Source organism: Chionomys nivalis, chromosome 25 (genome assembly GCF_950005125.1).
Source record: "Chionomys nivalis chromosome 25, mChiNiv1.1, whole genome shotgun sequence".
Lineage (NCBI taxonomy): Eukaryota > Metazoa > Chordata > Mammalia > Rodentia > Cricetidae > Chionomys > Chionomys nivalis.
The window spans coordinates 35,318,933-35,342,581 of NC_080110.1; the positions used below are offsets into that span (position 1 = coordinate 35,318,933).

At 46.7% G+C, this 23,649-nt stretch overlaps 1 protein-coding gene across 1 annotated transcript in view; it reads left to right on the forward strand.

Moving 5' to 3' along the window:
• Positions 1 to 6,985: 6,985 nt before the first annotated feature.
• Positions 6,986 to 23,649, forward strand: part of Rassf3 (Ras association domain family member 3) — a 59,784-nt gene continuing 43,120 nt past the window's right edge. Inside the window, exon 1 of the mRNA XM_057757907.1 lies at positions 6,986 to 7,277. Within this exon, the coding sequence (XP_057613890.1) occupies positions 7,167 to 7,277 (111 nt within the window). The 5' untranslated portion in view covers positions 6,986 to 7,166. The remainder of the gene's footprint in view (positions 7,278 to 23,649) is intronic.

Sequence of the window (23,649 nt, forward strand, 5' to 3'; positions counted from 1 at the left end):
AGCTTTGATGGCAGGAACAGCAGAAGGGCTTGTCTCTTTAGCCATAATCAAGAGGCAGACAGGGAGAGAGAGAGGGAGGGAGAGAGAGAGAGAGAGAGAGAGATCACTTGGAATGGTGTAAGTCCTTGGAAACCTCAAATCGATCCCCAGTGACACATCTCTGACAAAGCCACGCCTCTAATCCCTCCCAAACAGCTCCAACAACAAAGCCACACCTCTAATCTCTCACAAACAGCTCCACCAAATGGGCACCAAGTATTCAAGCACACAAGCCCCCGAGGGGCAATTTCATTCAAACACCATGATGCCTGTGTAATACATGCACATCTCATGCTAAAAGGAGCCAGAAGCAGTCAGATCCCCGGGAACTTGAGTTGTAGACGATTGTGAGCTGCCATATGGATGTTTGGTATTTACCTGGGGTCTATGGAAGAGCCGCAAGTGCTTTAACTATTGAGCGGTTCCTCCAGTCCCCTATTTTGTTTCTTTATCTTTTAAAGGCAACAAGTAACAAGTATCAAGGATGCGTCACTGTCCATCCAGGGCTGTGAGTCTGAGAGGGAAAGCAGCTGATTAAGCAGTCGGTAGCTGTTGTCCCTGGGCTAAGCCTTACTGTTGTGATGGGAAATGCAGATACTGTGGTAGGACATACTAGGGTAGGCATCAGACTGTGGGCATCATTTTGGAAACATTTCGGTTTGGTTCAGTAGGTCCAACGTCTGTTGGATTGACATTGGAAAGCCTTTTTTTTTCTCTATTTTGTGCTCTGCACCTAGGTAGCCTCAGGCTCATGAGTAGCACATGATTTCCCTAGGTTCTGATACTGCACAAATATGGAACTGTTGTGTCCACGGGCTAACATTAATGAGCTGTAGTGTGTCAGGTGCAACACCCTTCACGCCTTACTTGGTTTCATCTCTGGAAGAACGCTACAACATGGGTGCTATTATTTTTCTACTTTCTAGCTATGGAATGAGGCTGTAATGGAGTTTGATGCCTTACCCTGGGTCACACCACCTCAACACCCGAGCCTACATACTTAGCCACCAAACACTCTGCCTGTCAGTTATATTGCTTCTCTTTGTCTTTGCCATGAACAAAATGGAAGTTACCAGAGTGACAGCCACAATCCCAGGGACTGATCAAACTGGAGAGACACGGATGGAACCAGGAAGGCTACCCTGTATGGTTTCCTTCTGGTCTTGAAGTAATCAACTTCTATTTAAAAAAAAAGATTTATTTTTATATGTAGCTCTATGTGCATGTATATGTGGTGGAGATATGTGCACATGAAGGCCAGAAAAGAGTCCCATGCCCTGGAGCTGCAATTGCTGGCAGCTGTGGGCTTCCTGATGCAGGTGTTGGGAACTGGATGTAGGTATTGTGCAAGAACAGTATACGCTCTTAACCACAACTTTCTTTCTTTTTAGGTTTGAGTGTACTAGAAATTGTTGTTGTGTTGTATTTTAAGACAGGACTCACTCCACAGTCCTCATGAGCCTGGAACTCAGTACATGTAGACAAAGCTTGCCTCAAACTGTGCGGCCTTCCTGCCTCTCCCTTGGTGCGCTGCTGTAGCATGGGTGTGTCACCACCACACCCAGCTCTCTCCTAGAATTAAAAAAAAAAAGATTTTAAATTATGTGTATTTATGTATGTGTCTCTCTCGCTTCTCTTCTCTCTATCTATCTATCTATCTATCTATCTATCTATCTATCTATCTATGCGGATAGGGGTTACCTGTGGAGATCAGAGGCATCAGATCCCCAGAGCTGGACTTACAGTCATGAGTGGCTTGACTTAGGTGCCGGTTTTAGAAACTGTGTCCTTCGCAAGAGCAGCAAGTGTTCTTCTCTGCTGAAGGACGCCCCCGACCCAAAACCCCTCTCTGAGAATTTTTAAGAGAAATTTTAGCACACCATTTTTTCCTTATTTATTTTGAGATGGGGTTCTTATTACATTGGTCAATCCACCAGACTTTAAATTCCTGGGCTTAAGCAACCTTCCTGCCTCAAGGCCTTTTGAGTGGCTATGGGCGTGGGCTACAATGCCAAGCTAAGAAAACATATTGTCTCACATAACGAGTCTTAAGTAGGGCAGCTTCAAAGCTGGTTAATTCAAAGACCCAAGGAGTCTCTTTAATCATTCAGCTTTGCCAAGTTCAGGGTGTCACTTGTGTCCAGAATTTGGCTCCAGAATTCCCAGATGCCACATTTTAGCCTGCAAAGTCCAGAGGGATGTCTTTTGCCAAGGTGATGAAATGTTCCAAAAAGTGACCCAGCACGATTTCTCTTCCGAGTTAATGTCTTAATAGTTGGCTTGTGAGATCAGCCCACACTGAAAAACGTCTGTGGTAGAGGAAGGTGTTATAGTTAGGGTTTCTGTTGCAGCAATAAAACACCATGACCAAAAAGCAAGTTGGGAAGGAAAGGATTTGTTTGGTTTACACTTCCACATCACTATTCATCACCAGAGGAAGTCAGGACAAGAGCTCAAGCAGGCCAGGGACCTGGAGGCAGGAGCTGATGCAGAGACCGTGGAGGGGTGCTGCTTCCCCTGACTTGCTCAGCCTGTTTATAGAGCCCAGGACCACCAGCCCAGGAATGGTACCACCTACCATGCGTTGGGCCCTTCCCCCATCAATCACTAGTTAAGAAAATGCCTCACAGCTGGCTCTCATGGAGGCATTTCCTCAACTGAGGTTCCTTCCTCTTTGATGACTCTAGCCAGTGTCAAGCTGACACACAAGCCCAGCCAGTACCAAGGCAACCTCAACAAGGGCTGAACATTAACCCCTGAGCTGCCATTGCACCTTTTATCCAGGTTTGATTCTTGGGCTGAAATGTTTAGTCATCAAAAAAGAAATGGGCAAAGGATGCTAAGCCTGCATCAGGACCTAATTTTTAGGGTACAAAAGACTCATATTTGCTCGGCCTCATTCTGTGTCAAGGGCTCTATGAAATTTCTCTCGCTTAATCCTTATAGTAAGCCAAGGAGAATAAGGTGGTAACATTGTTATTTCCATTTTACTGAGGACAAACCTGTTTCAGAGTAGTTACTTAAAATATTAAAAGTCATACAAAAATCTAGTGTGGTAGTACACCTTTAGTCCCAGGGCTCAGGAGGCAGAGGCAGATGGATCTCTCTGACTCTGAGGCCGGTCTGATCCAGATAGTGAGTTCCAGAGCTACACGGTGAGATCCTGTCTCAACAGAGGAAAAGTCACAAAAGAATAAGCAACAGGGACTGGAGAGAAGGCGTAGAAAGTAGGAGCTTGGCTGCAGAGGGTGTGGGTTCAAATCCCAGCAGTTACACATCGGCTCACAGTTGTCTGTAACTGTATTCTGGGGTCTGTGACACCCTTTCCTGGACTCCTTTGGCACTTGGCATCGTGTAATTCATAGACATACATGAAAGAGTTAAAACACCCAAACACATACAATGAAAAACAAAATGAAGCAAAAAAAAGAAAGCAAGGCTGTGGTCATTCCAACACGGTCTGCCTGTCCCCCAAGGTCATGCCTTTTCCAGGTCACACAGGCCCTGGTGGAACAGTCTTCTGTCGGTGTGACCTTTAGGCTAAATCTGTGATAAGTTATCTTATGCCTTAGCACACAGTAAGAATGTCACCGGCACACCTGCAATTACAGGAACAAACGTGATTATATCATGCATGCTGTTTCGTGACCTGCCTTACGATAAGTTGGCTGGTTTCAGGAGAGAAAAAAATATGGACCTCCTTGTTCTTTTCATTAGGGTTTTCATATTATTTAACTCTTTTCTCCGCTTCATAACTAAATAAGTACTTTATGAAGAAGTCAAATATTATCAACCTTTTGCTTAAATTCTGGTAAAAATACAAAATTATTATAGAATAGTGACTTCTCTGTGTTATGTTTTTACGTTTTCCTTTTTCATGGCTGGGGGTTGAACCCAGGGCCTTGCACATGCTAGGGAAGCCCTCCACCATGAACCACGCCCCTGCTGCTGGCCTGCTCTTACTCTTTTGACAAGAGTCCCCCATACTCACCCTCTGTACTTACACAGTCAGAAAACACTGATTTCCTGTTCTTATTTGTATATGCCGACCACACTCCTGCTACAGGACCTTCACACAAACACATGGACAGGACTAGCTCCCTAGCCTCCTACGCCTGCTTTATAGGCTATGGCTGGTCGGACAAAGCTACTTTGTATACATTTACTAACCTTTCAGCATGTGTGTGTGTGTGTGTGTGTCCCGTTAACATGGGAAGAACATGTTAGAAGGCATTTAGTGAAAATCTAAACCCATAGGTTCCTATATCAGTGAGAAACCAATGGTGATTCAGTCCACTTACAAATTCAGTTCTGCGTTTGATAATAAGTCCTTTTGCTGGGCAGTGGTGGCACATGCCTTTAATCCCAATACTCATGAGGCAGGCCTGGTCTACAAAGTGAGTTCCAGGACAGCCAGGGATACACAGAGGAACCCTGTCCTGAAAAACCACACACACACACCCACCCACACACACACACCCACACGCAATGCTGCTATGTGGAAAATATAGAAATATGATAATCATGCACCTGTTGCTTTTTATTCCTTGAAATATGTGACTTACTTTGTTAATAATCACGCTATTTATTTATCTATTTATTTAAAATCCTCAGGGCTGGGGAATAAAACCTTAGGGACCCAAGTCATGACTTTTTTTTTTTATTACAAGTGATTCTTAGGAGGACAGTGAGATGGCTCAGCCCATAAAAGGTACTTGTGGTACAATGCCATTCATTTGAGCTCAACCACCAAGACCCAGGTAAAGATGGAAGGACAGAGCTGATGTCACACAGCCGCCCTCTGATTTCCACAGGCACGCCACGGAATGTCAGCACACACAAACACTAATCATTTTTTAAAATTAAAAAATAATAACCCTGCCGGGATATGGTGACACACACCTTTAATCCCAGCTCTTAGGAAGCAGAGGCAGGTGGATCTCTAAGTTTGAGGTCAGCCTGGTCTACAGAGTGAGTTCCAGGACAGCCAGGGCTACGAAGAGAAACCCTGTCTTGAAAAAAAACCAAACAAAACAGAACAAGAACAAACCAATCCCAAGTGATTTTGATGGAATGCTGGCATCTACAAAACTTAATTCAGTCATTTCTCCTCAAAAATAACATGAAAAGTCTTTTCTGTTTTGGTTTTTCTGTATACTCTAGGTGACACAGAACTTGATATGTAGACCAGGCTAGCCTAAAAACTCAAAGAGATTTGCCTGCCTCTGCCTCTTGAATGCTGGCATTATAGGTATGCACCAGTGTCAACAGGCTAGGCTCAAAAAATAATTTTTTTCTGGAGTGGTGGATTATAAAGGACTTTAGGCATATTTTCCCTCAAAACAGTCATAGATGGAGTAATTTGTTCTGGGTGAGGGACTCCACCCTTTTTGGATATAGATAAAGAAGTTCTCTAAATTATTTAACACACCCATTACTCAGACTGGAGTATTTTTTTTTGTTTGTTTGTTTTTTTGTTTTTCGAGACAGGGTTTCTCTGTGGCTTTGGAGCCTGTCCTGGAACTAGCTCTGTAGACCAGGCTGGTCTCGAACTCACAGAGATCCGCCTGCCTCTGCCTCCCCAGTGCTGGGATTAAAGGCGTGCGCCACCACCGCCCGGCTAGACTGGAGTATTTAATGAAGACACTGTTGACGTGATATGATAATATTTGAATGAGGTAACAGTAAGAGCCAAACAAGACAACTTTTGCATTGAGTAATTGTCCTCTTCTCTTACATTTGGCTACGAGAAAGCCAGTCACCTAGTTGCTCTGTGGCTAGGAAGAAGTCTTTCATGGAATGTTCGTAAGGCAGGTTGTGACTTTGAGGTCTGTTTGGGGTAGAGTCCCCTGGAGTGAGACTCTTTCGCAAACTAGACCAGTGAGTAAGCCCGGAGGAAGGCAGATTACGTCTCCTTTCTGCCCCAGGGTCGAAGGGACGACGCAGGAACCATTTCTTTTCCTTCTCTTAACCTTAAAACTTCAAAACCTCTTTCCCTTCAAGGAAATTAATAGGATTTAAGTCACCCCCGTCACACCAAGGTGAAAACGACCCTCAGGTGACCCGAAGCAAAGAAAATGTCGCGTTTTAAAAGTTTAGCTGACTGAAAGGACTTTTTATTTTTCAAAGGGAAACGGAGTGTGGGCGAACGGAGAGGTCTACTTGTCCCCACAATTTAACTCGTCCTTTGTAGGTGACCGCGTAAGGGCCGCCTGTGGAAGGCGACGTTTACAAAGTACACTTAATTAAAAGTATTGGATTGTCCTGTGATTATGGACTTTGTTCTCTAAAATCTGATCTTTAGCCATTCACATTAGGGAAGCGCTTTCGCCACGGGGAGGCGGGAAAGAGGAGCGACCGAAGTTCGACCAGAGAGGATGTTTTATTTCGAATAAGCACAACCCAGTTGCTCTTTCCCCACCCACCTCTGCTAACTTATAACGGTCAGGGAGGGGCTAGCCGCACGTCCGTAGGTCTCCGGTCTCGACCAAGCACGAGCTCGATGCAGAGAGTGGCAAAAGTTCTCCGTTGTATTCCCGCCCTCTCCAAAAGTTCCAGTGGGGGGGGGGACAGGAGGGTCACTGAGGAATTTGCAATTTCCAGGAGGTAGCAGCGGTAGCACTCGAACCCGACAACCCCCACGCCAGGAGCTGAGGCTAGGCCGGAGGGGCGTGGTTAGGGGGCAGTGGGCGGGGCCCCACCTGCGCGCGCGGAGCTGGGCTGGGCTCCGCAGCAGCGGTGGCCGGTGAGGGCGGGACCTGGGCGGGGTTTTGGCTGTCCAGGGGCGGGGCCCGTGGTGGGTCTGGGCTTGGTGGGGTCTTGGCTGCCAGGGGGCGGGGCTTTGATTGGGTGGGGTCTGGCCTGGGGTGGAGCCTCGGCTGGCCGGGGGCGGGGCATGGAGGGGGCGGGGTCATGGCTCGCCCGAGCCGGGAGGCGCCGAGAGAGGGCGGAGGAGCCCGCGGGAGGGGATCAGACGGCGTCTTGAGCGGCGGCCGCAGCTGCAGCAGGACGGCCGGCCGGCGGCTCGGGGCCGCGCGCCGGGAACCTCGCGGGGCGGGCGGGCGCCGCACCCCGGCCTGGCCGCCTGCGCCCCGGGGAGGCCCCCTGCGCGCGTCGGGACCAGCAGCATGAGCAGCGGCTACAGCAGCCTCGAGGAGGACGCGGAGGACTTTTTCTTCACCGCCAGGACCTCCTTCTTCAGGAGAGTGCCTCCGGGCAAGTCCCGTTCGGGTCAGCCGGTGAGTGGCTTGCGCGGGGTCCCGGCTCCACGTGTCTAACCCTCCCCCCCTCCCGCCCCCGCGCTGGTCGATGCTCGCCTGCGGGCTGCAGAGGGTGACCTCTGCCCTTTCGGATCCTGAAAAGTGCTGGAAGCCTGTACAGTGGGCGTGGGGCGCCCGCGGCGAGGGAAGGAGGTGGAAGGGCCAAGAGCCAGATGGCCTGCGCCGCTCTGCTGGGGGACGCGGGCTGCGGGATGGCTCCTTCGGCAACCCTCAGGGGCAATGGCCGGGTCTCCGCGCCGTCCTGGCTGCAGTCCGCTCGGTGGCCATGAGTGGCCTGAGGGCACGCAGTGGCCCGGGGTCACCGAGCAGCCCCCATTATGGGCAAGCTGTGGAACAAGGAGACCGGGCGATCGTCGGGGCTCGCTAAAGTCTAGGTCGCGTTTCCCGTCAGGTCCAGTTTGCGGGTGCTGCGGACGTCCTAGGTAGATTTAGCTCCAGAGGGCTGAGCTTTACGCCGGTTTCTTCCTTTTTTGGAGGAAGGGTGCCGTGGGAAGCGTGGCTTGGGAAAAGACAGTACGGGAACTTGTGCCAGTTTCGCAGATCGTCACAGTGATTATTTTAGTTTTGTTAGAGAAGTCTTCCAGTCTTCCAAACGGGGCACTTTGACCCGACTTGTAAGATCGACGCTTGAACCCGTGGCCTTCTGGCCCTGGAAGCCGCACCAGGGAGCCTGACTAGCCCGCCCATGCTCTCTCATCAGATTTAGAAACGGCAACGGAACAAACTTGTAGCTCCTAAAACACAACAGGCTCGCACCGGAGGTTTCTATTAGAGCTCTGGAAATGAAAAACAAGAGAAACCAATCGTTGAGGGGCCCAGTGATGGTGGGGGTTTTGATGGAGAGGAACTGCTCAGGTCGTCCTTGCCAGCCCTTTTAAGTTTAATAGAGTAATTTTTGAAGTAAAATTTTAAGATTTGGAAGTTCTAGTCTTTTTAGTCTATTAGATTTCCAAGCTAAAGGGAAGAAGGAGAAGGAGAGTGAAGTCAAGTGCCCATATGCCTACCAACAGCTTATCCCCTAGGGACTGGAGTGGGTGCTACACGGCTTTAGCCTCAGATTTAAGGTTGCTCCGTTTACTCGGGCTATCTTTTATTTATTAATTAATTTTATTTATTTATTAATGGCATGAATTTGGAAGTCTAAGGCACCCCCTGCTCGGCCTACCCCTGTGGGTCAGAGAGAGAAATGCTTTTCTTCCTGCCTTCTCCGCCTTGTTTTTCTCTTCGTGGTTGGTCTTTATTTCCCTTACCTCTCTGCATTTTCTCCTCCACTAAAGAGCTTGTGTACTAGTTTGAAGTGTGTTCCTGAGGTGACTAGCAATTTCCCGAAAACTAGAGGTTCTACAAGGTGTGAGATTCTCCTCCCCAAGGGCCGGCTGGAATGTTGCGGTTGGAGTTACGTTTGAGAATCCTTCCCTGCTCTTAAAAAAGTTGGAGCAGTGGGCCTGGGGATGTAGATCAGGTGGTAGAGAGCTTGCCTGGTGCTCACTGCATAATCTGGGTGGTGGTGGTGGTTCACCAAAGTGTGTGTGAGTGTGTGAGACAGAGAGAGACAGAGAGAGAGAGAGAATGTGTGTAGGCAGGAAGATAAGCAATCAAGGTCATCATCCAACACACACACACACACACACAGAGCAGCAGCATTTCTTTCTAGGATTTTATACAGTTAGCGTGTTCAGATTATATGAATTTACTTATGTAATAGTCATCTAACTGTGTATGCGCGTATCTGTATATATCTCGCAATATTCTTTATTGAGTGTTGACGTGAGTATGTAAGACCTGGGTTGAGCAGTTCACGGTGTATATTTTGAAGCTCCGTTGCCTGTTTATTCCATCCATTGTAGCTTGTGCATGGTGCTATTGTAGCAGTTGTTTGACAGTTAAAGAAAGGTTCTTGTTGGAAAAGGGTTCTGAAGCCCGAATTAATTAATTTTAATTAGTTCATTCAGGGATTTATTTTGAGACAGGGTTTCTCTATAGACACAGCCTTGACTGTCCTGGAACTCACTCTGTAGCCCAGGCTGGCCTTGAACTCACAGAGATCCACCTGCCCCTGTTTCCTGGGGTTAAAGTCATGTGCCACCACGCCTGTCTGAACCCTGAATTTCAGTAGGCATTTTGTTTTATTTAAAGAAGTGACTGTATCTTAAGTTCCTGCTTATGATTATGGGGGCAAAATGAACACTTCTCACATACCCAGTGCCTCTAGAAAGGTGGGGAGAGCCGTTGCCATAAGGATCTATTTATTCTTGAGAGCAGTAATCCCCCCCGCCGCCCCTTATGTTGTACCACCTGTTGGAAGAACTACCAAGTATGGTTTCTGGAACTCTTGCACGTAGTCAAAGAAAGCAAGAAGTCTCTGGTGAATACAGGATGAGGAGAAGGGAGTGTGTTGGGGAGGGTCGGGCGTAGACATTTTCTTTCTTCTCTTGCCAGGCAGGGAAACATGATCCAACTTCTTTCCCCCGACGGTAATGAAAAGAGACATAAAGAAAATGGTGTCATTTATTTTCATTTTATCTTGTACCCTGTTCTTCTTAAAAAAGAAAAAAAAAAGGACTGAAGATCTGCGTGGAAGAGTAAAAGACTGGCCTTTAAGGGGTGCCCTTGCCCCCCCCCCCCAACCTGTACCAGCTCTCGGCTCAGCAGTTGCTCAGTGAATACTGATTGAACGAATGACTGATTTCCTGGCTTGATGATATGTCCGGTTCCCCGAGAGCCCTCTGAAGCACTGATCTTAGGAGAGGACATTGTCGAGTGGTTGCCTGAGGCCCTCACTCAGATTCCAGGAAGACTGGAGCGTGGCTCTCCAAATTCAGATTCCATTTTCATTCTTAGCAAAAAGATAACTTAAAATTCCATTTTTCCTTGTAAATATGGATGTGTACGTATCAAGAGTTTCTCAGAAGTTTGACTCATTCTCCCACATATTGCCTTTAGAGCGCTCTCAATTCTTTCTTGTTTGTGGAGTCACCATGCTTCAGAGGATCCACCTAGGGCTGGAGAGGTGGCTCAGAGGTCACGAGCATTTGACTGCTCTTCCAGAGGTCTTGAGTTCAATTCCCAGCCACTGCGTGGTGGTTCACAACCATCTGTAATGAGATCTTCTTCACACAAGCATGCAGACAGGACACTGTAAACATAATAAATGAATAAATCTTTAAAAACAAAAAAGTCAGCTGGGCGGTGGTGGTGCATGCCTTTAATCCCAGCACTCGGGAGGCAGAGGCAGGTGGATCTCTGTGAGTTTGATATCAACCTGGTCTACAAGAGCTAGTTCCAGGACAGGTTGCAGAGCTACAGAGAAACCCTGTGTGTGGGGGGGGGGCGGGGGGGGTGGTAGCCACCACACCTTTAGTCCTGGTGGGCGGAGGCAGGTGGAGGCCAGCCTGGGACAGCCTGGTCTACTGAGTGAGTTCCAGGGATGTCAAAGATACACAGAGAAACCCTGTTCGAAAAAAAGAAGAAAAAAGACCCACCTATTCTTAGTTTTAAGCAGAACCAAAAATGTCCACAGCTCTGTAGTTACTAAAATCAAACGGCCTCGAGATATAGAACATAGTCTTGGCCTAAAACTATTAATATAAACTAGCTGAACTTAGATGCTTTTTTTTTGGACAGTCTCACAAAGTCCTTGCTGGGCTTCAACTCTCTGTGTAGCTAAGGATGACCTTGAACTTCGTGATTCCCCTGTCTTCACTGGAGTGCTGGGAGTCCTGCTCAATATTCTGGGGTGCTGGAGATCAAGCCCCAGGGCTTGGAACACCTAGACAAGCACTCGGCTTCCCGTCCAGCTGAGGGGGTCCCCTTTCTTTCAAAGCCCTTGTCGTTAGTGGAATAAGGGCTCTGTTTCTGCTTTGGAAGCGGAAGAGCCCTGACTTCTCCGGAAACATGAGAGGACTTTGTGTACCACCACGTTATCTTTGGAAAGTTACGCTGGAGAGTGGCTTAGGCGAGCCTGCGCTACGCCACAGGAGCCGCGGTTGGCTTCCTCCACTGGCTCCTTAGTCTTCTGTCGTTGTTCTGTGGCTATCTCGTTATGCTTTATTAGACGGCTCACTTTCTTAAATTTTATTATTTTTTAATTTTTAATTTATGGTGTATCAGTGCTGTGCCTGGGTGTATGTCTGCATCAGTGTCTGTGGAGGTCAGAACAAAGCATTGGATTCCCTAGGACTGGAGTTACAATTGGTTATGAGTTGTCATGTGTGTGCTGGGAACAGAACCTTGGTCCTCTGGAAAGGCAACCAGTGCTCTTACCCTCTCAGCCACCTCTTCAGCCTCTGCACTCCCTTTATTAGTGTTTTCTCTGGAAGTTTTGGTCACTTGGGCGAAAGAATGGTGGTTTATAATATTGGCAGTATCCTTTATAACTGAATACAAGTATTCCCACCAGCAGTCTTTTTTTAAAAAGTTTCATTTTATTTTATGTGTTTGAGCGTTTGGTCTGCAAGTATTTGGATCCTGCTCACATGCTTGTTGTCTGCAGAGGCCAGAAGGAGTCAGATCCCCTGGAACTGGAGTTATCGGCATGGACCACTAAGTGGCGACTGGGAATTGAACCTGGGTCCTGGAAGAGCAACTGATGCTCTTTGCTGCTGAGCCAACCCCCGCCAGCAGTTTTGCTCAGTGTAAGCCATTTGTACATCTTGCCTGCATGACTGTTCTTACAGTCTTAATCCATTGGGCTTTTGTGATCGCGTCAGCAGAATTCATAACGGCATATTTCTCTAACTGCATTTCAAAAGGAAATCAGTCCCCAGCCTTCCGTAGCCTCGTCTGAGCAGTATACTCTGGCTTTTTCTTCTTTTGGCAAACATGCAAGATTTGGAATTATTTGGAAGCAGTGACAAAAAAACATTTATGAAAAGAAAGACTAAAAATATCCAATAGTGTGGTTATTCTTTTTAGACTTCCTTTGGCAGCCAGTGCCTGTCATACTGTGACCATTATTTTTCTAATGGGGAAGAAAGTGAGGCTGACCCCCATCCTTCCTAGTGGGGTCTGGTCCCCAGCTCTTAGCCTTGCTTCTCCTCCGTCCCTGGCATAACAATGGCCACACTTGGAGGCTTGAAGGGCATTTATTAGCCAGCGTTGGGGCCCCTTTTCAGAAACCACCGTGGAAAACTAGAGTGTGTGAATGGCTCGTTGTATTGTTTATGGTGTTCGTGTGGTGGCAAACACACCCAGTCTGCAAAGGGTTCTGTACACCCTGGCTCCTTCGAAAAATCGTATAGTTTGCAGTTGACTACGGAGGCGGAGAAAGATCTGGCAACAGTGCAAGGCTTCCAAAGTCAAGCAGGCGATGAATCTGTGTTCTCTCTTGGTGTGTTGCTTGCACTGCAGACGTCACTATAGCCTTGCTTCTGCTTGCACACCCTGAGCAGTATGTATGCACAGTGCATGTTGACACACAGCACCAACAGATGCTGGCTGAAGTTCCTCATGCAGGTTTGAGTTTGTTATATGTTTTGAACTACGGTGTTCTGGCTGAATACATACTTTTGCTTGCCATTTTGTGCTGTTGTATGTGTGTGGATTGGCATTTGGAGCATCCCCAGCCTCGATGATTATAAAATCAAATATTGGCCAACTCTGAAAAATGTTGAAGATGCGATGTCTAGTATGAGACAGCCAATTAGTCAAGTTGTAATTCATTATGTGCAAATAGACAAGCATAACTTTTAGTATGCAAATTAGACTATATATGAAATTTTACCACTCAAGACAAAAGCAAATTTGTGTACTAAATAGTTATGCTTGTCTTGTAGTAAAATTATATATATATATAAATATATATATACACACACACTTTAAATATATATACACACACACTAAAGAGTTGTTGTAAAATAAATTTCCTTAAAATAATTTTTACACGTATTCTGTGTGTGTATCCATGTATGTGCATTTGTATCATGGTGCTCGTGTGAGGGTCAAAGGGCAACTTGTTGGGAGTTGGTTTCCTTTTTCCACTGTGTGGACCCCAGAGGTAAAATTCACATCATCGGCTTGGTGGCAAAAGCCTTCGTCCGCTGGGCCACCTCATCCATTTTATTGAGAGTGGGTTCTTCATAACTCAGGCAGGCTCAGATTCGTAACACAGCGGATGTATCTGATGATAACCTTTAACTTCTAGTTTGGATGCTGGCGATTAAATTAGTTTCATACATGCCAGGCCAGCACTCTACGAACTGAGCTACGGCTCCAGTTCCTAAAATAAATTTCTTCATGATTTGTCATCAGTCATGTTTGGTTTTGTGTGCCTGTTTTATATACCTTTAACCCCAAGTCAAGTTAGAAGTTCCTCTGAGGAAAAGGGAACTTGGCTGGGAAAAGTTTAAGCATCTCTGACGCTAATGCCTGTCAGAGGAATTGGCAGGAAGTTCGAGTTCGCGGGGCTAAGCAGGCAAGACTTGTGAGGCCCGGCCTGTTTCTCACCACCGGCTGTTTTTGAGGCTGGCACTGCCCCTGCTGTCTTTGAACTCCTGGACTCATGCATTCCTCCAGCCTTAGCCTTCTCGTACCCGGACTTAGGCACACCCGCAACTCCTTGCTTTTAACTTCCTGTTTGAAGCAAGCAGATCACTGCTTTGTGTACTCATTTAGTGAATGATTTATGCAGTCATCTTTCGAGATAGAAAGCTATAGGCAGAGTGGATCAGATTTCTGATTAGCCAGCCAAAATATAAACCACAGGCAACAGCTTCCTCTCCTTTTCCTAGCCCTCCTGCCCCCTCCTTTCCTGTGTCTTTTTGACTGAGTCTCATTGTAGCACGTGTTGATCACCAGCCTGCTTTGCGACTGAGAATCACCCTGAACTTGTGATCTTCCAGCCTCTACAAGTGCTGTCACTGCAAGTGTGCACTCCGCGCCCTTGTGGGTCCCGGGGATCTAAGGGCCTTGTGTGAACTTGGCAAGCACTCTATCCGCTGAGCTGTATCTCTAGCCTGGGTATTTTTCATTTTTCTTAGTCTAGTTAACTCTGACTTGGCTGTCAGTAGCTGGTGAAATGGCTTTTATTTCCTCCCCACCCCAGACAGGGTCTCTCTTTGTAGCCCTGGCTGTCCTGGAACTCACTCTGTAGACCAGGCTGGCCTCGAACTCGCAAACACCTGCCTGTCTGCCTCTCAAGTGCTGGTGTGCACCAACATGCACAGCAAAAAAATTTTTGATGGAGAAAGTCAGCTGTGCTCGAGTACAGTGTGTTGGAGCCTGTCATACATGACGGAAGTTTGAAATAGATGTGAAAATATGTCAGAACTGACTCGCAGGAACAAGTGACCCTTCCAAAGGTGTTTGACCTCTTATAGTTACCAAGCCCATAAAATGTGGCTGACCTGGTGCTGGAGAGATGGCTCAGGGGTTAAAAGCACTGGTTGTTCTTCCAGAGGACCCGGGTTCAATTCCCAGCACCCACATGACAGCTCACAACTGTCTCCAGTTCCAGGGGACCTGACATCTTCACACCAATGCACATAAGATAAATTTAGATAAGTTATAAAAAAAAGTGTGACCTGAATTGAAATGTACTGTACGTAAAAACTACTCACCAGATTTTAAAGACTTAACTATAAAAGAAAGAATAAAAGACGCAAGACAGTAGTTTTTAAAAATATGGTGAAACGTTAAAATATGGATATGAAATAGGTTACATGCTCTCTCGGCGGATTCATCTGCAAAAATCATTTGAGTTGAGCCGGGCGGTGGTAGCGCATGCCTTTAATCCCAGCACTCGGGAGGCAGAGGCAGGTGGATCTCTGTGAGTTCGAGACCAGCCTGGTCTACAAGAGCTAGTTCCAGGACAGGCTCCAAAACCACAGAGAAACCCTGTCTTGAAAAAAAAAAGCAAAAAAAAAAACCCAAAAAAACAAAAAAAAACCATTTGAGTTGGACCCCTCCTGAATGAACCGTACCGCAGTTCATGAGTAGTTCATGCGACTTACATGTCCTGTGTGTGGAATGTGAAATAGTTGAACATCAAGATGACAGTGTTTTAGGTATATTGGCCTAAACTAATTTTATCTATCTTTTAAAAAGGACTATTTAAAAGTTGTTTATTTAGAGAGAGACCCTTCACTGTGTAGACCAGGCTGGCCTTGAAACTACAGAGATCTCTCTGCCTTCATCTTGCTCCAGGGTTCAGGAATTTAAAGGTGTGTGCCACTGTGCCCGGCCTACAGTTATTTGTGTGTGCGTGTGTCTGTCTGTCTGTCTGTGAGCACAAATGCCACTGTACTAGTGTGGAGGTCAAAGGCCAGCTTGTCAGAGCCGATTCTTACTTTCCACAGTGAGTGTGGGGAATCAAACTTGGGTCCTCACGCTTGGCAGCAAGCCCCCTTTTACCATCCTCACTTAGTTTTCAACACCTGGAAACTCTAAGGGTATGCATATGGTTTGCATTCCGTGGGATAGGGTTGCATAATAAGCAGAGTTTAACTCTTCATCTGGGTGGCTGTGGCTTGGGTGGGGGTAGGGAGCTACCAGCAGGGCATGCTGGGAAGAGTTTCAGCTATGAAGGGGGCTTGCTCACTGCTGAGGGGAATAGTTCCATTTTGGCCTGCCTTGAGTCATGCACACCAGCATTTCGAGGTTATGAAACTTGTATGTGGGGAACACCCCCCCCACACACACACACGTGAGCTAATTGGATAAAAATGGCCCGAATGGCATTCCACATGTAAGTCTGTATTCAGTTTACAGAGAGAATGGGACTCGTTACTTCAGAGTATTAGAGCAGAGAGCTTAATATGTATTTTATGGGCTGTAATTGCTAACTGCTGCTCTGCGGTCCGGTCTGCTAAGAATAGTTTACTAATTACATTTTGCAGCGCTCAAGTTCTTTTTCCAGTTACTAAACACAGGGAGATAATGAGTGGAGGGAAAAGGATGAATCTGGAAACCGGAGACCAGAGAATGGGTGTCTTAGATCTTAGCTTTAACAGACTTGGGACAGGTGATGGGCAGGCTAGAGAGAGACAGAGCGGGGAGGGTAGTTTTCTAAATTCATTTTCCAAGTGTTGACTGCGTGCTAGGCTGGGTCTTAGGGATTCAGGGAGAACAAAACCAGTTGGGTTTTGGGGCTCAGTTACTCGTTTCTGTAGACCGTCTTAGGGACAGCTCGTCTAGGGACAATCTTCTGCTCCTGGATTGGTCTGTTTGTGACATAGTTGGGTTAGCTTAACGTCTTCAAGGCTCACCCACATTGTAGATGCCTCAGGATTCCCTTCCCCTTTCGGGGTGAATAATAATGTCTGCATGTACATGCCATTCTTCACGTAAAACTATTCACACACGTGTGTTACTAGAGCCTTTGAGTGGATGTGCGGTATGGATAGCAGTGAGAGGCCCTGCTTGTAATCATGGGCATGCCCTCCCGGAAATACTATTGCTTGCCGGGTATCGCTTGGTAATTCAACTTTTTACATCTTTTTGTAGACTTAAACTGACATTTAGTAAGTCTTGTTACTTAAATAGAAAATTCTGGGATATTTCTGATGATTTTAGCTTTCATTTGATGTCTACGTGGTAGTCTATTAAATAGATACTATCCTCTGTTTATTGGAAAGTATGTCTATGACAATAATTTCTACGAAAGAAGTACAAAGCTCAGGCGTTAGGCCTCTGTGAGGCAGACTCTGTGCCAATGTGTGGTTTCCCCAGCCTCAACATTTGGTGATTATAATTTTTATATACCAGTCATTTTGAGTGTGAGAGTTTTCCATTACAGATTCATCTTTTTAGGCTTACAAACGTAGCGTCTGACGGGACCCTTTGGTGGCTGCAGCTCGGCGCTGCCTTGGCCTCTCTTAGTTCCTTTAACCTGATTGGTCGCTCTTTTAGATGGCGTCATCAAAGCAGGGAAAAGATTCAGCTGGGGTGGCCTGGAGCATCAACACTGGGGTGAAAAGAGGGAACAGGATTTCAAGGACAGCCCGTGCTGCGGTGAGCCATCCTGTCCAACAACTGTCGCAGTGAGAAGCTCGGAGTGTTTTGTTCGTGTTTGGTTTCTAGTTCTTTAATTAACAGGGACTTTACTGTTTCTCTGTTTCGGATCTTCTTTCTGTGTAAGCTTGGCTTCACCCACGACCTCTGGCCTTTCGTCTGTGAGGCTGGTGAAATCTCCAGTCTTGATCTGTCGGTGTGGTAGTTCCCCTTTTCCGTGGCTGAACTTTAGGCTATGTACTTTGGTTTTTCAACCTTACCCTGTAGTAGAGGGACATTCCATACTTCGGGGCTTTGAAAGACGTGAGACTGAGCTGCAGGCTGATATCACTGCTATTGAGAGCTTCTGGAATGGTTGTGGCTCTTGTTACCACACACAGGACAGGCCTTGCCAAGAAGGCGGAGTCAGGACTAAAAAGAGTGGGGAACCTGTTGAAGGAACATGGTTCCTTCATGAATTTTCTCTCAAAATTTTATCAGAAATTCCAACAAATACGGGTCAGATTGTCACCCACCTTGTAGGATTCAGGAGAGCCAGAGTCATCTCATTAAATAGACTAGGCTGTTAGAAAACGGTTAAGACTGGAGAGATGGCTCAGCGGCTAAGAGCACTGGCTGTTCTTCCAGAGGACCCAAGTTCAATTCCCAGCACCCACATGGCAACTCACAACTGTCTGTAACTCCAGTTCCAGGGGATCTGACACCTTCACATCAATGCACATAAAATAAATTTAAATTGTAAAGAAAAAGAAAAGAAAAGGGATGATAGAAACCCACCCAGCCGGGAGGATTGTAGTGTTTGCCTCTAGGTTACAGAGGAGCCCAGCTTCGCTGTTCACTGAAGTCGGTGTCTCTAGAAAATTACTGTAACTCCCTTCTCTGTAACTCGGATGTAACCTTTCTTCTTTCGGCGTTTTTTATTTTTTTTAATGAGCTAAATGAGCATTTTAAAGAGTGACTGCCAAGCAGTGTCCATGCCTGTCTTGAATCCTAGCACTTGGGAGGCAGAGGCAGCGGGAACTCTGTGAGTTCGAGGCCAGCCTGGTCTACAAAGCCAGTCCCAGAACAGCCAGAACTATACAGAGAAACCCTGTCTTGGAAAACCGAATAACTTGTGGCGTTTACCCTCACAGGATCCAGCTTTCCAAACAGCAGAACAAGAGAAAAGTTTGGGACTTGTGTAGGAAAAGCTTGCCATTGTGATTTGCAGTTAGCGGAGCAATTGAAGTTGATGTGATTTGATTGTTCATGGGAGAAGCAAGCCAACGGGAGCTCTACAGCTTCAAGATGTCAGCAGATGCAGGTTCCATGGCATGCAAGGAGTGAATTCAGGGAAACTGGAGCGCCATGAGTAATTTCCCAGCTGTGGGAAAATGTAAATATTATGTACGTGGTTAGAGAAACAATAACATTACTTTTGTCCTTTTCAGGTCTGTCCCTGTTTGTTTAAACAGACTTGCTGATTGCTCTTCCTCGGGCCAGTCTTCCTTTGGGGGGAAAGCTCTGCCTTTCAGAGTTTTCTGAAGTTTGAGGGTTGCTTTCTTGTGTTTCCTCTGACCGCCGGTGATCACATCGCGCAGTCACTTAGCACGAAACGGCCATGCTCAGTTTGATCTTGGTCTCTGCTAGGGGGCATTTGTTCCATGGTTAGTCTTTTCTTAAAAAATGATTTTAATTATTTTGTGAATGAGTGTTTTGCTGCGCGTATGTTTGTGCATTACATGTGTGTACCTCAAAGGTCATGAGAGCGTATTGTATCGTCTGAGACTGGAGTTGCTGGTGGTTATGAGCCGCCATGTGGGTGCTGGGAGTGGAACCCAGGCCCTCCCGAAGAGCAGCCAGTGATCCCAACCACTGAGCCATCTCTCCAACCCAGTAGTTCTCAACCTTTCTAATCTCATGACCCTTTAATGCAGTTCCTCGTGACATGGTGGCCCCCAACCATATTTTGATTACTACTCCATAACTGTAATTTTGCTCCTGTTATGAATCAAAATATAGATATCTGATATGTAGGGTAGCTGATATGTGACCTCCAAAGGGGTCAAGACCCACAGGTTGAGAACCAGTGCTCAAGCCCCTTCCTTAATTGTTCTTGCCAGTTGGAGAGAACTTGGAGGGAGGCTATTTAGGGTAAGAAATGCTTTTCCAAAGGTAGGCCATCAGCTTCAGACTCTTTCCTGATGGAGGGAGCTCTGTTTCTGTGTTGTTTATTTATTTATTCTTTGTATACACACACAGTTGTGTCTGTGTGGCCATCAGAAGACAACTCAATGGGAATCGGTTCTTCCTTCTACTGTGTGGGTCCTGGGATCTTGCTCAGGCTTTTAAAAGCCAGGTAAACAGCCGGGACGGGGTGGCACAGGCATTTAATCCCAGCCCTCAGGAGGCAGAGGCAGGCGGATCTCTTGTAGAGAGCTAGTTTCAAGATAGCCAGGACTACACAAAGAAACCCTTGTCTCAAATAAACAAAACAAAACAGAACAAAACTGGGCTAACCACGCTGGGAAGGTGGACGGTGGAGGGTCTCTACGGCTTGTTTCCTGCCTAGCCGGTCACATTGGTCAGCTCCTGGTTCAGTGAGACTATTGCTCTCAAAACAAACAAACAAACACTAGGTGGAGAAGTGGTTGAGGAAGGCTCCTGACGGCAACTCTAATCCTAACATGTATATGCACAGGCATGAGCGCACACACATATGCATACATAGAAATGGACGTGTGTGTGTGTGTGTGTGTGTGTGTGTGAGAGAGAGAGAGAGAGAGAGAGATGTGTGTGTGTGTGTGTGTGTGTGTGTGGTGGAGCCCAAGGCCTGTGCATGCAGGTCAGAGCTCTCCACCATTGATCTCCAGTTGGATATATGCTCTTAAATGAAGAGTTGGTTGTTGAAGCAGTTCTGTACAACACTTGGTGTTTGAAGCAGTCTAGCTGAGTGCCGCAGGCAAGTCACCACCTACCTTTAAGTCTGAACTAATTGCCTGCCTCGCATTGATAGTTAGCAGTTGTTCTCTCTAAGAGATCCCACTACCTGTGATTTTTTTTTTTTTTTTTTTTTTTTTTATTTTTTTATTTTTTCGAGACAGGGTTTCTCTGTGGCTTTGGAGCCTGTCCTGGAACTAGCTCTGTAGACCAGGCTGGTCTCGAACTCACAGAGATCCACCTGCCTCTGCCTCCCGAGTGCTGGGATTAAAGGCGTGCGCCACCATCGCCCGGCTACCTGTGATATTTTACCCCTTTAACTGAGCAGGCCAAATAGAGGACCCTATGCAGTTGAGAGACTTAAAATGAACCCTTACAGTCAGTCAAGGGGTGAAATGTCTTACTGTATTAACTGACCTGGGTAGGGCTTCTCAGTGGAGTTGATAAGGGACGCCAGGCATTCCTGGAGGGTATTCAGATTTTTTTAACTGCTTGCCTTATCTCTGTGAAGTCTGCCCGGTTCAAAGCAAGCCACCCTAGCTTGAGGGAAGATAATCGATCACATAAAAGTATAGTGTTTGTCACAGAGCTGAGCCCTAGTTTAAAGTGTCAACTTCCTTTCTTCTTGTAACTTGGATGGCTGCAGGGTCCCAGCCGTGGAGTGCTGTTCTCTTGGTGCAGAGACAGCCGCACTTCCTCCTGGGGGCTTTCCTTTTTCCTACAGCGGGTCATGTGGCCATTGTTTGCCGACTTAGTCACTGTCCTCTTTCTGGTGACGTCAGATGAGATGAGATAATGTACAGCAACTGCAAAGGGGGCGGGAGCCAAGGCTGCTGTCCTCAGCTCTACCTCCCTGCAGCTGCTCAGCTGTCTCCCACCCATAGTGTCTGTTTGCAGCTCTGCTGGGTGCTTGCACAGTTTGAATGCCCTTGGTTATGCTTGAATGCAGACACTGAGGAAGTGCAGTCATGGAATCTGCCCGGCCAACCCTGCAGAGTTCCTGTCTACTCTGGGGAGGGGAGTAGCATGAGCCTTCTGGGTTCTGATGTCCACCCTGGCCTCCCTTTGCTTTGCGTTTGTGTTTCTTTTTTTCATTTTGGTCTTTCAAGACAGAGTTTCTCTGTATAATAGCCCTGACTGTCCTGGATCTCACTTTGTAGACCAGGCTGGCCTTGAACTCACAGAGATCCGCCTGCCTCTGCCTCCTGAGTGCTGGAATTAAAGGCTTGAGCCACCACTGCCTGAATGGGTTTGTGTTTCTTACTAAAAAAATTGATTGTCTGAAATTAGCCTTATGTTAATTCTGAATACCTTCACTAGCATGATTAATGCATAGTCTTAATTTTAGCTGTAGTGTTTTTGATAAATTATAAATGAATCACAGATAGATATTTGTTTGAGACAGGGTTTCTCTTTGTGTCCCTTGCTGTCCTGGAACTCACTCTGTAGACCAAGCTGGCCTTGAACTCACAGAGATTGCCTGGCTTGATATCTTCTAAGTTTAAATTTCATTTGGAGTTGACTTTGTTGTGTATGAAGAATCTTTGGAGAAGGATGACATTCTGGTGCATTGTTAGATGTGTCAGAGGACTTGCAAAAGTTTTACATCTTCTAGACCATCCAGTTTGTTGTGAATTTGACAAAGTCAGACCACCACTCTGGTTTATAATGCTGTAGTTGTGAGTTGATTGTTGGGGACCCATTCTGGGACACTCATCACATAAGCCAGATAGCCAGCTAGTCAGGATGTAATTCAGGGTGTACACGTGCAAACCTAGATGGTATCTCTGGGTCAATCAGTCACTCCATATGGCCTCTTGATGCAATATGAGAGAACACAGATGTGGGATCTGTGGGGCTGTTGCTATGGTAATGTGGCATCCTGTTTCATGGTGCACCTTGTGTTTTCTTTTCGTAAGGAGAAGGCTGTACACACTAAAATCACAATGAAAATATATTTAATAAGTAGACAAGCTAGCCACATAGCCACAATTAACAAGTGTTCTGTTCCTAGTGTGTGTGCTGCTTTAGTGCCACTGGCTGCAGTTCACACACGCAGCACTCCTAGGGGAGTTCACACCCCAGCACCCCTAGGGGAGTTCACACCAAAGCACTACTGGGGGAGTTCCTGCCTGCAGCACTCCTAGGGAAGTTCAGGCCTGCAGCACTCCTAGGGGAGTTCACACCACAGCACCCCTAATGGAGGTGAAGTGTTGCCCTACAATGTTATTATGGAGGCTGTTACTGTCTTAGTCTAGATGACTTTCAGTGTGTGTATGGTGCCTGGCACGGAGACAGAGGGAGACCTATTGGTTTTTATTTTTTTAGTGGCGTTGCTGGGAAGGAACCTTTGTGTTGAGTGAATCCCCGGTCAAATACATTTGTTAATTTACCATCTGGTTTTAATTTGGTCAGGCTTGTGTCAGAACTGTAATCAAAAAGTTGGGTTAAGGCAGTGAAACAAGTGACTTTTTTAGTGGAGAAATAAGAAGACAGTTCTCGTGGATGTGAGGGGAGACAGACGGTGCTTTGGGCTACATTGGGAGGTCCGGGTCCTAAGCCTGCTGCTTTATTGACTGTCATGGTGCTTTGGGCTACATTGGGAGGTCCGGGTCCTAAGCCCGCTGCATTATTGACTGTCATGGTGCTGAGGCTACATTGTGGGTTTCCATCTCTTCCTCAGAGCCCTGGCTAATTAATTCTTCTTTAATGAATGTTAATTTTCTTCTGGAACTCAGTTACTGATTGGAGAGGGGTAAAAGGAACAGTCAGTTTGCTTGGGGGGATTTTCTTCTTTATTCATGAATGCATGGAAGTTGGATGAAGAGAAGTGGAGTTGATTAGTTGATTGCGTTTGAGAAATGAGCAGAATGTGCAGGATCCTCTCTTTTCTGAAAGCAGAAATGTTTTGAGAGAGATTGAGGGGCTCATGGTGTACTTAATTCATCCATTTCTGGGTACCAGTAAAAAGAGTCTCATGAAGACAAAAGAAAACTTGATCTGGGATTCTGTGTTTCAGGAGCTACAGATACAGTCCCGAGAAGGAGCCCACCGCGACGCCATGCTGTGTTTGAGAATCCAGTGGGCTTGGGAGATAGCTCAGCTGGTAAAGTGCTGGCGTGTAAGTGTAAGCGTAGGGACCTCAGAGCTCAGTCCCCGGAACCCGTGTGAAAAGCCGGGTGTGGAAGTTTGTAAACGCAGCTCTCGGGGAGTGGAGACTGGCGGGTCCCTGGGCTCACTGGCGATGGGGTCCAGGCTAGTGAGAGGAAGAAACAAGGTGGACCCGGTCTCCTGAGGACCACCACTTGAGATGGCTCTCTGGGCTCCTCCTGCTAGTGCATACATACGCTCACACACATGATGCACCCATGTAAACACACACGCACACACAAAGGGAGCGATCTGTTTACTAAGCGTGAAGGGCAGAAGGGGTGTGGGCTGTCCACTGTGCTCCTGAAGAGTG